The 13,738-nt window shown below is 43.4% G+C and overlaps 1 protein-coding gene across 4 annotated transcripts in view; it reads right to left on the minus strand.

The window, feature by feature from the left end:
- PPP1R12B (protein phosphatase 1 regulatory subunit 12B) overlaps positions 1-13,738 on the minus strand; it is a 158,440-nt gene that overhangs the window by 87,209 nt on the left and 57,493 nt on the right. For all 4 annotated transcript variants that reach the window (XM_065402540.1, XM_065402538.1, XM_065402537.1 and 1 more), the window contains exons 8-12: positions 13,484-13,629; positions 9,159-9,271; positions 3,077-3,274; positions 2,145-2,227; positions 139-264 (exon numbers count right to left, since the gene is read on the minus strand). In XM_065402540.1, coding sequence (XP_065258612.1) covers positions 139-264; positions 2,145-2,227; positions 3,077-3,274; positions 9,159-9,271; positions 13,484-13,629 — 666 coding nt within the window. The remainder of the gene's footprint in view (positions 1-138; positions 265-2,144; positions 2,228-3,076; positions 3,275-9,158; positions 9,272-13,483; positions 13,630-13,738) is intronic.

Here is a 13,738-nt window from a genome sequence, read left to right on the forward strand (position 1 = left end):
GAAAGCAATGAGGACACCAAGGCCAGCCACACTAATGCAGCAATTAGAAAGAAAGCAACCACTCAACAGCCTGGATGGCATGTTAAGAACTTCAGTTTTGCTCAGTAAGCAACTTATTTTAACTGTTACAGGTGGTACCTTTTCAGGTAGGTAGATACGTAGGTGGAAGGTGCACCAGTCTGGGGGGCTTCGTTTCCCTTTGGTTCATCCCTCCACGGCTGCCGGGTGTAGGAGCCACTCCTCACCAGGTTAACAGCAGATTCTCTGTTGAGGCAGAAGAGAGCACTTCGGCAGTTTAAAAAGACTCTGGAGCCATGTTGTCGTGGTTTATCACACTGCTGAGCACGAAGTTAAGTGCTGGAGTCTCAACATCCAGTGGCAAGAGCAAAGAGCCCTCCACATTCAGGCAATATAAACCCTTTTCCAGCTACAGTCCTGATTCACCACAGGGATAACGGGGACATTTTGATTAACTATTTCCCTTAAAATTGGCTCTGGTAATTGCCAAGTATTTATTACTTATTTAATGTCACAAGAATGCATAGTGTTTTGCACACACATTAACACAAGGTCTCTGACCACAAGCACTTGATCCAAATTCAGACTGTTTATAGAAAATCACTTCATACATTAGATCTAGAAAGATCTTGCTCTCCCTGCCTCTCTCCTTTTACCTTCTGAGACATCAAGGACTGGTCACTGCCAGAGACAGGATACCAGGCCACGGATCAATGGCCTGAGCCAATATGGTAAGTCTTAGGCTATTGACTTAGGAGCCAGGAGCAGCATGTATAAACATTTAGCAACAACTAGAACTATGTGCCATGATTCAGAAACAAATGAATGCCCCTACGAGTGTTAACGTGTGAAGGAGCAGGGGAATGGGATCTAAGAATCTGAGCTCAAGTCCCTCACTCCCATGCTGGAAGTATCTTGTGTGTTGTTCTCTGGCAATTGCCTCTCGCCAGCTATAGGAATCAGAACCTATTTGTAGCATGAGCTAATATGCTTCAGAGCTCCCAATTATTTTTCAATTTTGATTTCAAGCTATTCGTGCTGTTTTAATTCAAGCCTCTAGAGCATTCCATGAAGCACTGATTTGGCTGGTGTTAAAAGAAAAGTACTGGAAAAATTGTGTCACACAGTATACTGTGAATACCATCTGCTAATATAGCCTGATCCTTCTTCATCCTACAGAGCAAGGGACACTTAGCAGCAATCAGCTGGGTACAGCACAGTCTGAGGCACTGTTCAAAAACACTCAGCTTTATCAGTCATCCCTCCTGTAATTTCAAATACAAATTGTCTGCTAAGATCCAAATAATGGTGGCAGTTTGAGACTGAAGCTAGAGCACGGCAGGCAGGATGTAACAAGAACAGTACAGAATCTATAATTGCTGTGAAATTGTTTCTCAGAGCCTATTTGGTGTAACTGCTTCACAACAATTATAGTTTGTGCTGGCTCTACAAATGAAGCCGAGCTCAAATCTTACTCCCTTTAGATCACATTGCAAGGAACCCACTGGAGGCAGCATTTCCCCAAATAATCATGTTATGAGACAGATGCTGCTTCCATTTTTATACTGCAGCAGCAGCAATGAGTAACCAAACAAGACTTGGGGCCCCATCCTGCTAGGCACTTTACAGACACACAGAAGAGTCCCTGCACCAGAGTTCACAAACTTAAGCTACATCGAGAAGCAACTGGTGGACAAAAACGAATGGGATGGAAGAGATGATGTTTGAGCAAGTTACAGTACAATAAGCAGGGGTCTCGGATAGAGCTCAAATTTAGACTTATTTTAGAGGACAAGAAGGCATCTGCATAGTATCACAATGGAGGGGAGAGATGTGTGTATAATCATCGTTTTCAGCATTTCACATTTTAAATTCTGAAAGTGTGCCAATAATTTAAGAGTTTAGGGAGCAGATACTATCGCCTACTGAGGGAAGGGCCCATTAAATTCACTTTTCATAAAATGTTGCCAGATTTCAAGCCATATCAAACACCTGTGCGCTTGGGAGTGATGAGTGAAAACTATGAAGCATGAACACAAACAGCAGAAAGGCATTTCCAAGGATTAAATTCCAGCAGAATCTTCACCAGAATAAAATCTGAGCCTTAAATTCAGTCCAAGTCCTACCTGTTTTCCTTTTCTTCTATGTCACCCGTACTGCTTAGTCTTCTAGGGGCTATGGGGGCAAAGTAGTTTTTGCTGTCCTTATCCTGAAGGAAAAAACAAAACAACGTATTTCAAGATATTGTATATTCCACATGGAAGTTACATCTTCAATGGCATTCAGCAACACCTCTGAATTAGTGTTTCCATTCTTGCTTCTAAAAGTGAGTCAGTTTTTAATTTTTCCAAATTTGCCAGTTTTCAAGGCCTTTGCTCTAAAGTTTAAAAATTGGCATGGAGGAGTCAGCCTGGAACCATTTCAAGAAATAGCCCAAAAGATCTGTTTTCTAGAATTTACCATATGTTCTTTTTAGAGAGTTGGCTTCCCTGGCAACTAGCATAGTAAAGGTGAGGCTAGTAATTGAGGGCAGCTTCTAAATTAAGATAGATCGTGTGTAAATGGGCAGCAGAGCTGAATGAGCACACTGAGGAAGACTTTAGATTCAGAGCAGAACAATACCTACTGTGAACACAGGTCACTCACTGGCTGGATTAGACATTCCCCACTAAAGTATGTGGGATGCCAAACTGCCGGGGGATTGCTAGGCAGGCTCCAAATTAGGTAGGAAGGGGTAAAAGGAATGCTTTGGCTGAATTCCAACAATTTTGCATGAACTACCAACATAGAAAGTAAGATGGCGTACTTTTCAAAACAGGAGGAAAGTATAAATGTACTAAAGCATCTGAACACAGATTCAAGCAGCATAAAAAAAAGCTGCAAGAAGAATGACAGGGGCATTAAATTATGGAGATTACGAACGAGTGGCCATAACTGAAACCCAGTGGGATGACGCTCAAAAGTGGGATGGCCTTACAGATGGGTAAGCTGATTGACGCTGCTTGGTAAGCACCCCTCAGATGGGATTCTCTACAAACTGTTTTGAGGGAAAAGAGACCTTTTCTTTGTTGTCTAATAATGCAGAAATCCGGGGACTCGATGAAGAGCGGTAGATGGAGGAACCTCTCTCTCTCAGTGCCTCCCGGGAAGCAGCTTCACTTAGCATATTGTGGCTGCCGGTTTTCCGTAGACCAAGCCTCCAAGATGAGGGAGATTCATCCTTTTGCTCCTCTGATTTGTTGAGCAAACTGGTGAACTGCGGTGGGAGAAGACAACAGCGGGTAGGAAGCTAGGGTACTGCAGACAGTATATCATTTAACTTCCCAGAGAGTTTTACTAAGTAGGTTACACTTTAAAGCATGAGATTCAATGCAGTCTCTAGCGATAGCTAGACACATATACACACACACAATTCTAATCTGTAAATGCAAGTTAAGGTTAATTAGGATATAGAGAGGGAATAAAAAGGTGTAATATAAAGGTTTTGTCAGCATGTGTTTAAGAAGGGTGCACTACTCAAGAATGGCAAAGGCCCAAGTGCCTTATGCAGCTCATCCCACATGACTGCAAGTGAACACTTCATATGAGAAACGATGCAACCGTGTATTCTGTACATGCTGCTCTGTATTGGTTTTATTATGGACTTCAGCTATACAACCACATACTATTTCCTCAAATATACAATTGTTTCACAACTTTGTTTCAGCTACAGATATGTACCATGTTGTAGTACTGGCATATTTCTCTATGTATGCTAGAGAGATCCATGAAAATAATCAGTACTAGAAGATCCATGAAAATAATCAATACTAGAAGAGGGAGGCTCCTGCAGAGCATCTGCCTCCATCTACTCATGTGCAAGGTTATAGGAGAGAGGTGTATTTTTTTTGCTGTACCTGTGTAGTACGCACTCATTTAACACTATTGCAATGCATATTTACAATGGGACAGTTAGTTTGCACACGGGACCTTAATTCTGGCATTTCGAGATTTGTGTACTTAACTGCAACCTTCATGTTTTTTTAATGTGGTTTTGGATGGATTTCACTCCAAAGAAAAAAAAAAGCTAAACACTACCGGATTACCTTAACCCACGTACCTCATGGAGACCTTACAGCTATTAGATTTTACCTTACAAGACACAGTGAGGCCACTATACTGACATTTCCCAGCAAGAAATCTAGTCTGATGGTAGTGAGACACAGAAAAAGATCGAGAGGCAGGAGACAGTTGTTGTAAGCAAAGTTGTGTTAATTAAGGGATTTCGGTTAATCTGATGAGTGGGTACACAAGGAGTTTATCTATAAAACAAACGTACACCTACTCTGTGTTAACCCACTTCAATTAATCAAAAGTCTCAAACTACTGAGATTTCGGATTTTCATACTTGCATAGGAAGCGCTCATCGGCTTGAGGTAGCTGGAATGCATGCAGCAGGGAAAGGGTTAACTGCACTATTCATAGTTGCTCTCTCTCTCTTCCTCATCACTTGCCTGGTTAAGTAAATTTAAGTTTATGCCATAGGGAGTGCTCTCTTATTTGCTCTGGGCAAGCAATTAGGCTGACTGGCACATACAAAACAATTCATGACTAACTATGAAACCTCTTGCATCTCTCATATCTATTAGCTCACTCTAAAAAAAAAATAACCTAGCATATAACAACCTGCACTTCAGTGTACGAACCTGAGATGTTAAGCACAGGGCCACCAAAAGGAATGCAAGATATGAAGGTTACTCAGCTGTAACTGGAAGTTCTTTGACGTGTATGGTCCCTATCTGTATTCCAAACATGGGTACGCCCATGTTCCTTGTGCCGGAGACCAGAGAATTTGCACGTTGTGACTGTAGGTCTGCGCCTGAATCCTAGAGCTCCAAGGGTGTAAGGGGAGGTGCGGACCAACTGCTTCTCCAGATCCTTCGCTATCGCGAATCTAGTCATGATCCAAAGCAGAGGGGAAAGAGGGTGGGTAGTGGAATACAGATTATGGTCCCGTCAGGTGTGCACAAAGAATGCTAACTCCAACATGCACCTACTCCAGGTTCATCTACCATACCAGGAAAGCCGTGACCTTGGCAAAGATTGTTACTTTGGTATTCATTTAGTCTCTGTCTGATGAGTAAACAGCCCAAAGCCAGCCTGTACACAGAGGTGAAGCCTGGTGAATGGCGTTATGCAAGTACACAAGGCCATGTGGGCTAGCAGAGAAAGACAGACCTTGACTGTAAGTTTGAGGTCTGAGGGTGACTTGAATTAAGCTGTTCATGGCCTGAAACTGGTCCATAGGGAGATAGGCCCTTGCTGAAGTCAGTTCTTTGGTTGCTTTTACAAAGTCTAAGGTTTTTGTGGGACTCAAAGTAGACTTTTCTCTGTTTACACAAATTCCCAAGGATGTCAGAAGGTGGAGCAAAGATAGGATGGCTGATTGAACCTCCTGATTGGATCTGCCCATTAGGAGCCATTCATTCAGGTATGGGAAGTTGGTATAGCTGTTTTGACTCATCTGGGCCACCACCATTGTGAGGTTGCCAGTCCAAACAGAAATCTGAGGAACCTTCTGTGGGGCAGATGAATGCCCACATGAAAGAAAGCATCTTTCATGTTGAGAGCCGTGAGCCACATGCCCTTCTCCAGGAAGAGAATTATCAATGCCAATGTGCACATGCAGAATTATGATTTGCGAATAAAAATATTCAGCTGATGTAGGTCGAAAATGGGTCTTCATCCTTCTTTTTTCTTGGAGACTGAAATATAGGGAGTAGAACCCTTTTCCTAGATGCTGAGGTGGCACTTACTCTATATCCCCTCCTTGGAGGGGACCTTGGAGGGGACAGTCCACCTCCTTACAGAAGATTTCCTCTTGAGGGTGGTCCCTGGAGATGGGCCAGGAAAGGGGTTTGCAAGGGGGAAGGAGAGAAACTTGATGGCATAGCCAGAGTGGATGGTATCCAATCCACACTTATCCATTGTTATTGCCCTCCAATTGTAAGTGAAAAATGCGAGGGGGCCACCAAAGGTTTGGGGGGGCAGTTGGAGATGACATCAATAAATGTATGTAGTTCTCAAGCATCCTGTCAAAAGTAACCTCTAGTTGGTGGATGGGGCTGAGTGGCTGTGGTTGAAAGAGCTGCCTACCTAGGGCTTTGCACCTTCTGACATTGCACGGCAGGTCGTAAGGGTGCTGGCAGTAGAACAGCTGAGGGAGATGTCTTGGTTTATACATCTGTTTGTGGTGTTTCCTCTTTGGTGCTGGCTATAAATGCCCAGGGAGTGGAGTGTCATCCTGGAGTCTTAATGAGCGCAGTGACTCATCCGCCTTTTCGTTACAGAGGTTAGACTCAAAGGGCAAGTCCTCAATGGGATTCCTCCCTGAGGAACCCCAAACAGTGAAGCCATGATTCATGCCTCAAGTATCACCGTAGCAATAGCTCTAGATGTGGTATCAGCAGTGTCCATTGCAAATTGAAAAGAAGTCTTAGCTACCAGTTTGCCTTCATCAGTGAGGGCTTGGAATTGGACCCTGTCCACTGATGGAGTGTCTTCGAACTCCAAGAATTTGGAGTAATTTGTAAAATTGTGCTTTGCTAACAGGACCTGGTTGTTAGCAATTCTCAGCCTTTTTCAGGGTGGGGGTGCAAGATGCAGAAGTATGCCATACTGCCCTGGTTGGTTCCATGATGGCCTCATTTACTGGGAGGCCCACCTGACTGGGGCCAGTGGGCTGCAAGATGTCCATGAGCTTATACTGCATATCATGGATCTCCTGGAGTGGAATCTGGAGTTCAATTGCCACACTCTGCAAGAGCTCTAGGTATTGCCTGTGGTCTTCAGGCAGGGATGCTGAGGATGGAGCAATTGCCTCATCAGGCAAAGACGATGACATCTGTCAGAACCGGTTGATCCAGCTCCATTTCCTCCTTCCACGTGCTCTGATGGAGCCAGTTGGCGTTGACTAGGAGGAGAGGGCCGGCGGGATTCACGCATAGATCTGGAGTGTCTCTAGCATAGGGATCCCATGGATCCCAACAGGGCCAGTATGAAGTGTCAACTGGTTGGGGGGGGAAATCTCAATGCAGTGGATACCATCGGTCCCCTAGGTGGTCACGTCTGGGCATAGGATGGGTCCAAGATCTCCTGCTGTCTCTGTCTGAGCCAACCCCCTACATGGAAGCGATGGCTTGTCTGGACATCAGAATCAACCAATGAGAAGGTAAATTCTGGCTCTGTTGGCCGCACTGGTGGATGAATGCTTCAATTCATCTATGGAATAGAGGACTAGTCCCTTCTCCTCAAGAGTTGTTTCTTCTTTCTTCTTCTGTTGTTGAGGTGTCCCTCAGGAGGATCACACCAGAAAGGAGAGGAAACAGAGGACAAGGTAAGGTGAAAATATCCTCAAAAGAGGTAAAAGTTTCAGTCCCTCCCAGAACACGAGGTGTCCCAGTGATTGGGACTGATGGTGCTCAGAGGATCCTTCTGGGAACAAGTCAGTACAGTTGAAGAGGAGTCTATCCTGGAGCTCCCAGTCAGTGCTGGCAGGTGCCGATCCTTTGGCTTTCAAGTTGTGAGCCAGAGCCAATACCGATAAGTCTTTTCTCCTTCACACCTTACCCTCATGGTCAGGAGGTTTAGGCAGACCTGAGTCTTTAGGATCAACACGAGGACTCACTTGACTCTGTCCAAGTCAGGGAGGGATCCTTCTTTTAGAAGCAAATGTGGAAAAGGATCTATGAAAGTGCCCCTAACTCTCCTAAGAGGCCTGAGGCAATGATTACTCTGACTTAACATTCCTGGCCTCTGCTTCGGAGCTCATGCTCAGAGGGGCACTGCCTGCAGACCGAGGCCTATGTACCAGAGGGTTCACCTGCCAGGCTCTGACTGGGTCTCATGACTTTCTCCATGAGGTACTTCCTCAGTTGAAACCCTTGTCGCCTCTCAGGTTTGGGGAGGGAAGCAGAGGCAGATGCTGCACTTAGCGGAGATGTGAGCCTCCCCAAGACACTAAAGGCAGCACTAGCCATCATCGCTGACTGAGATGGGGCAGGGGCAAGAGACATTTCTTAAATCCCAGGACTCTAGGCATGGTCCTTCTGAGGGGAGTGAAAGAAATGGAGAGGGGAGGCCCCAAGGTGGGAGCGGAGCGCAGGGGGACTAAACTATGCTAATTAAAAGACTGAAAACACTAGAAACTATACACTATGATATTTACAGGTACGAAAACAGTGCAAAGGTGGCTCTGGACATAGGATTCCGACTCAGGCTGGGCAACAGTAAGAATGAACAGGAGAGGCGGTTGGTCTGCACCTCTCCTTATACCATTGATACTGAGCACAAAGAACACCAGGGCCCAAAAACGGACCAACAGACACTACTTGCAAATTCTCCAGTCTCGGGCATCTATGGAATACACATAGGGACCACACTCATGGCTCCTGCTAGCCAAGTGGATTTAGAGTCAGAAGAGGTTTATGTCTAATCTCAGTAGCTATAGAGAGCTTCACTCGAGGGAGAGGGGGGAGAATATCATTGCCAGAGAAATGACAAGCAGTCTCACCTCTACCTCATTAGTGTAGCATCATAGCTCATACAGTGCCATCAAGTCTGGGGCAAGTTATGTAACCTGGATGGATCTTCAGGCTATGTGCTTCAATACCAATTGCATTGTTGTCACATTGCCATGAAGGGCAAAAACAGGAATTTTACCAGTCGCTTCCATAAGGACAGTTTCAATGGAGTTCTCTCTGTTGCTGTATTTCCTGCTGAAAGGAACTAGGGGAACAGATGTAGACAAAACTGCTTCTGTCACCAAACAGGCAGTGGGGTCCTTCCTGGCCAGAGAACCAGGAGTACTTGTTAAGCAGTAACGTGTTTTGTTTTGTTTTTAAATGGCCCAACTTATTTCAGAGGGTGACATAATGGAAAGACAGCACACCAGACAAAATTAGCCCTATTTGTGCATGTCCCAGACTATTATGCCATTAACTGTGCCTCTTTGTTAAATCAGAGAGAGAATAGTATCTGATTGTAAGTCTTGCAACCTCTCTGAACACCAGTTTAAGAAAATCTATTCTCCAGTGCACCCAATTGCTTTAAAGCAACAATGGAATGCACAGTTGGACTAAGTCAATCCCCAATTCACTTACTTTTCTGGCAGGAGCTGCGGTGAAGGAGTTATGTTCTGGTGGTGGTATTTGCTCAGTGACGCTAGTCCTGGGTTCATGACCAGAATGGTTGGCAAAGGACTCTTTCTTTCTCTCTACAATTTTAGACAAGGGAAGAAAAAACAAGGTGTTTGAATGTTGCATTTATAAACCACTTTCCCTTTACCACTGTGATGTGCAAATAAGCAGACCCAGAGCCTATGTAATAACAGAACATTCTAGTTCCCCACACTCAGAATAAAGGGAAGCATCCCTAAGTCTACTCACTGAACAAAAGGTATTTCTGCCCAGTCCTAAAACACCTCTGCACTAAGTGGTTACAGCTGAAGCATGCTTTTACAGAGCCATCTATTTCACACCCAGCAGGTAAACTGCCCTTTCTTTCCTGAGAGCGTTTGAGGCCAGATAACAGGCTTCATTCATTAGATTTCCTTTAACTGATCATTCTTGCCAGACATATGGGTTTGAGAACTAGACTAAAGTATTCCTGCAATGCCGAAATATACATAGTGGCATGCATGTCTGAGTCAGTCAGGTGAGGGATACAATGACATGGTTCTGCTGGATATTCACCATGGGTTTGGGGCATAGCTCTTGCAGAGAGAGGAAGATGGGAATCCAATGGCATAACTTTTTTTCATTTCTGTGTACAGCTGGGACTATCTGATCACTCTGGAGATAGTCAAGAATAAACTAACCCAAAACAGCCAGATCCTGTGGCTACCTAGTTGCTCCATTCTACAAGCTCAAGCTTCCACCATTAAGGCTTTTTGATTTCTATTCAAGACAGATGCCTCTACCCCTAGAATATAGCATTCGGTTCCAAACACCTTGTTACCTAAGGACATGGGTGGCACGTATCATAAGCTGGGGAAGGCTATGCCTCCCCAAACAGCCCTGCATGGCCTCACCCACTCTCCGCCCCAAGGCCCCCTCCTGCTTGCTGCCTCCCCTTTGGCCCCAGCCCAGGCAGGCTGCTCCTTTTTGAGGAAGTGTGCTGGGGCTGGGGCTAGGGCGGCCAGCCTGCGGCCGGGACTTGGGGCAGGCTAGGCGGGCGCTGGGGCTGTGCCGCCTGGAGCTTCAGGGCTGGGGGCGCCCACCTGGCACAGTTTGTCTTGCACTTGTTTTATCTTTCAGTAGCAGTTTGAAGCAGACTAGTACACAAAGATACAGTGCAGCACTTTTTGTGCACTGCTGTTTGCTCCTCAGGGACTGGGGAACTTCTCAATTTCACTATTTCACTTGGCTGCCTCCACTCACTTTGAGCAAATCAGAAAGCTGAGCAGAGATAGGGCTCTAAACTCCTGTAAGAGTTGTAAGAAATAAGGCCAAGACAAAAAACTCTGGGCTCTTTTGCCTTCTCAAGTTTTCATACCAGAGTCAGCAATTAAAACACATCTGTGTTTTACATATGGGAAAGCTACTTTACACCAAGAGTTGCCAAAACAGGTCTGCTCTGACTTTAGTTTAACTTCAATTCCATGTTTGTATAATGTTCATCCATACTGTTTCTGAAGCGGATACACTATGTGACACCACTTCCTGCAGCAAAACCACTCCTTATAGGCAGGCTTGGAAGGATTGACTACATTTTTTTAAATCGGTAAATGTCAGTAAACGTCGATTTCACTGTACATACAAACAACAATTTTTTCCCTCAATAATCAAAATTTACAGATAGGCAAAGCTAAGAAAAATGCTACTTGGGAACTTACTAGTTTGATTTAAGGCTATTTACTGTACTTTGTATATTTTGACATGCAATGTTAACAAATTTGCTTTAATGGCTATAAAGCTTTAATTTTTTGAATCTTAATGTCTGTCATTAAGTAATTGTCTGATCCCCCCATAATTTCCCACAGCTGAAAATTTAATTTGAAAATAAAAAATATGAATACCTCAAAATTGTGAAACTGTGAAAATTTAAAATGGATAAAAATAAAAAATGCTTAAAAACAGATATTATCCCTCAAAATTATAAAAAAAATAAGTCATTCTGCCAAGCTTACTTGTTGGTGTTTCATTTAAGCCCCTGCTTTGCTTGCAAGACCTGAGATTACAAGACAAAGTTGCTGCCTATTAAAACTCTATTTTAATTAGAAGAGCAACTACACGTGGACTAAAATCCATATGACATTTATTTTATTTACATACCAAAAGACTTAATTTTAAAAACGTTTAATCTTGGTCATTAACATACACAGACAAAGACTTTTTTTTTTTAAACTGCCAGTTCTGCCAAGATCAACCTAGATGCTTCGGTCCCTTTAACTCATCATCCATCTTCAAGTTTGTCCAATCAGAGCCCAAGTGATAGTTCTTTCGCTGCCAGACAGAAGCCAGGTTGTGCTTCCATAGCTGTTTGACAGTTTTGTAGTGCTCACTGGAGTAAAGATTTATTGATTAGCACACTAAGGAAATAGACCGAGTAAGGTGCAGTTATAACCCATAGCCACACTAACTCTTGATCAATATTCTTCTTCCTTGTCTAGTGAAAAAAACTGCAAATATATTGATAAACTAAGTACCATTATCATCCAATGAAATGCTTTCTAAAGTCATTGTTTAGAACAACCGGGATCCTAACAGTCTGACATCTATAGAACACTAGGGGGGAGACTTGTTTTCTGTTTTTATTCTGGGGATGAAAGCTAAACAGTGTCACAGGAATCTGTGGTCAGCCCCTCTTTGCAGAGATATGGGTAAATCAGGAAGCAGAGACCTAAATATGGTCACTTGAACAACACGTGCACCACACACACCCTGATTAGGTTTCTAACTGAAGCCACAGAGACGTTATGAAGAAACCAGGAGCTTGGAACTCCAGCAGTTAACAGCAGCATCTAAAGCCTGAGATTACATTATGTACTTAGTGAATCCATTATTTTTCAACAGACTGAAACCTTTATACACCAAGATCAGAAAAAGCTTTCCCTGCTCCCATGTGTTGATGGAGTATTTAAATGTAACAGGAAATAAGTTTCCATTTCCTACGGTTTATTTTTCCTGAAAACACATTTTTAGTCCTTTATCTAGAACAGCAGCAAGTGGCTTTTACTGAGCAGCATTAAAATGAGTTAACTAGAAGACCAACTTCTAGACACACCTTCATTCAGTTCATTATATTCAAGGTACAATAGGAGTACTATTTTCTCCACACATTGAACTGGTTACTCAAAACCTCTCATTCACCAAAATTTTTACCTTTAAGGGGGAACATAAGCAAGTAAGGCTGGAAACTAACGAGAGCCCCGTGTTATTCTCAAACATGAAATAACCACAAAATAAAAAAAAGCGATGTATAAAATGAAAAAAAAAAAAATCAAAAGCTTCTAATCAGCCAGGAGAGAGTCAGTAGCCAATGGCAGCACCCATGAGCACAAATGGTGAGCTAACCGGATCAATTCCACCAGACAGAGTGCACTCAGCCAATGGCAGGTCCCGTACAGGTCACATGCGTGCTGAGCAGGTGGGGGTCAGCAGGAGGATTTGGCGGCTGTACAAAGAGTGTGGAGGGGAAGGGGATGGAGGAGGGGGTGAGGGGTGTGTGAGGAGGCAGGGCTGATAAAACAAAAACACAAAATTCCCAAAAAATAAAATGAAAGAAAAAAAATCTAAAAACAAAGTTTCACGGGGGTCTAACTACTGCCCATCCCAAAGTTAGCGTTGTCTGGTGGGGAAGGCCATCCAAAAATATAAAGCATTTTAACATTTAAGCTGAGGAAAAGGCACCGTTTATATAAGACCTACATAACATTTTGTGTTGTGCTGATGCAGAGCTGATGGAGAACATAAATTAAAACCTACCCCCAGATCTTTACTGACACTTATGCTGATCTATGAGCCAGTAAACAAAAAGGAAAATGTCCTGTTTGCATTCAGTGCTTGAAACAACAACGCTGGTTTGAAACATTTGGCAAGATGAAAGTTTTCATCCCTCTAAAAGGGTCTTGCAAAGTTGTATTAAATGAAAGGACGGGGCAAGGACTATTAAATTTGCTTTCTACCAATTCTAATTTTGGGTATTGAGATCAAATTCTAATTTCTCACCTAAGAAGTATTCATCTGTTTTAAAATAAATTTAGGGTCAATAAAGTCAGGTCTTCCATTTTTTAAAAGATGTCTCACTACACAGTTATCCACCATATGCTATACCAGTCCATGTGATTTACTTAGCAGCTCATCTCATCTGAAGAAACATTTTTAAAATGCATTTAGCCTTTGAAAAAACAGTGAGTGGGACTCCCTAGCTGAGGCCTCATATCTTAATTAATTAACTAAAATCTCAGTGTTGCATTATGCATTACCTGCCTCCTTTTCAGCATCTGATTCTGAAGCCTCATCCTCTTCGGCTTCCTCCTCTTCCTCAGAGCTGGAACTGCTCGATTCCTTGTTCTCCTCTTCTGGTTCCCGGGACTTCAGAGTGTCTTCTTCATAAAGAATCTTCTCTTTGCTGAGACAAATAGGAGTTTTTAAGATGTGCCAACAGGGGGGAAATCAGCTATTTGTGACCTTTACTCTTAAGGAACCTGCAGATAAGTCACTACATCTAGAACAGGTAA

The sequence above is a fragment of the Emys orbicularis genome, chromosome 4, assembly GCF_028017835.1.
Source record: "Emys orbicularis isolate rEmyOrb1 chromosome 4, rEmyOrb1.hap1, whole genome shotgun sequence".
Lineage (NCBI taxonomy): Eukaryota > Metazoa > Chordata > Testudines > Emydidae > Emys > Emys orbicularis.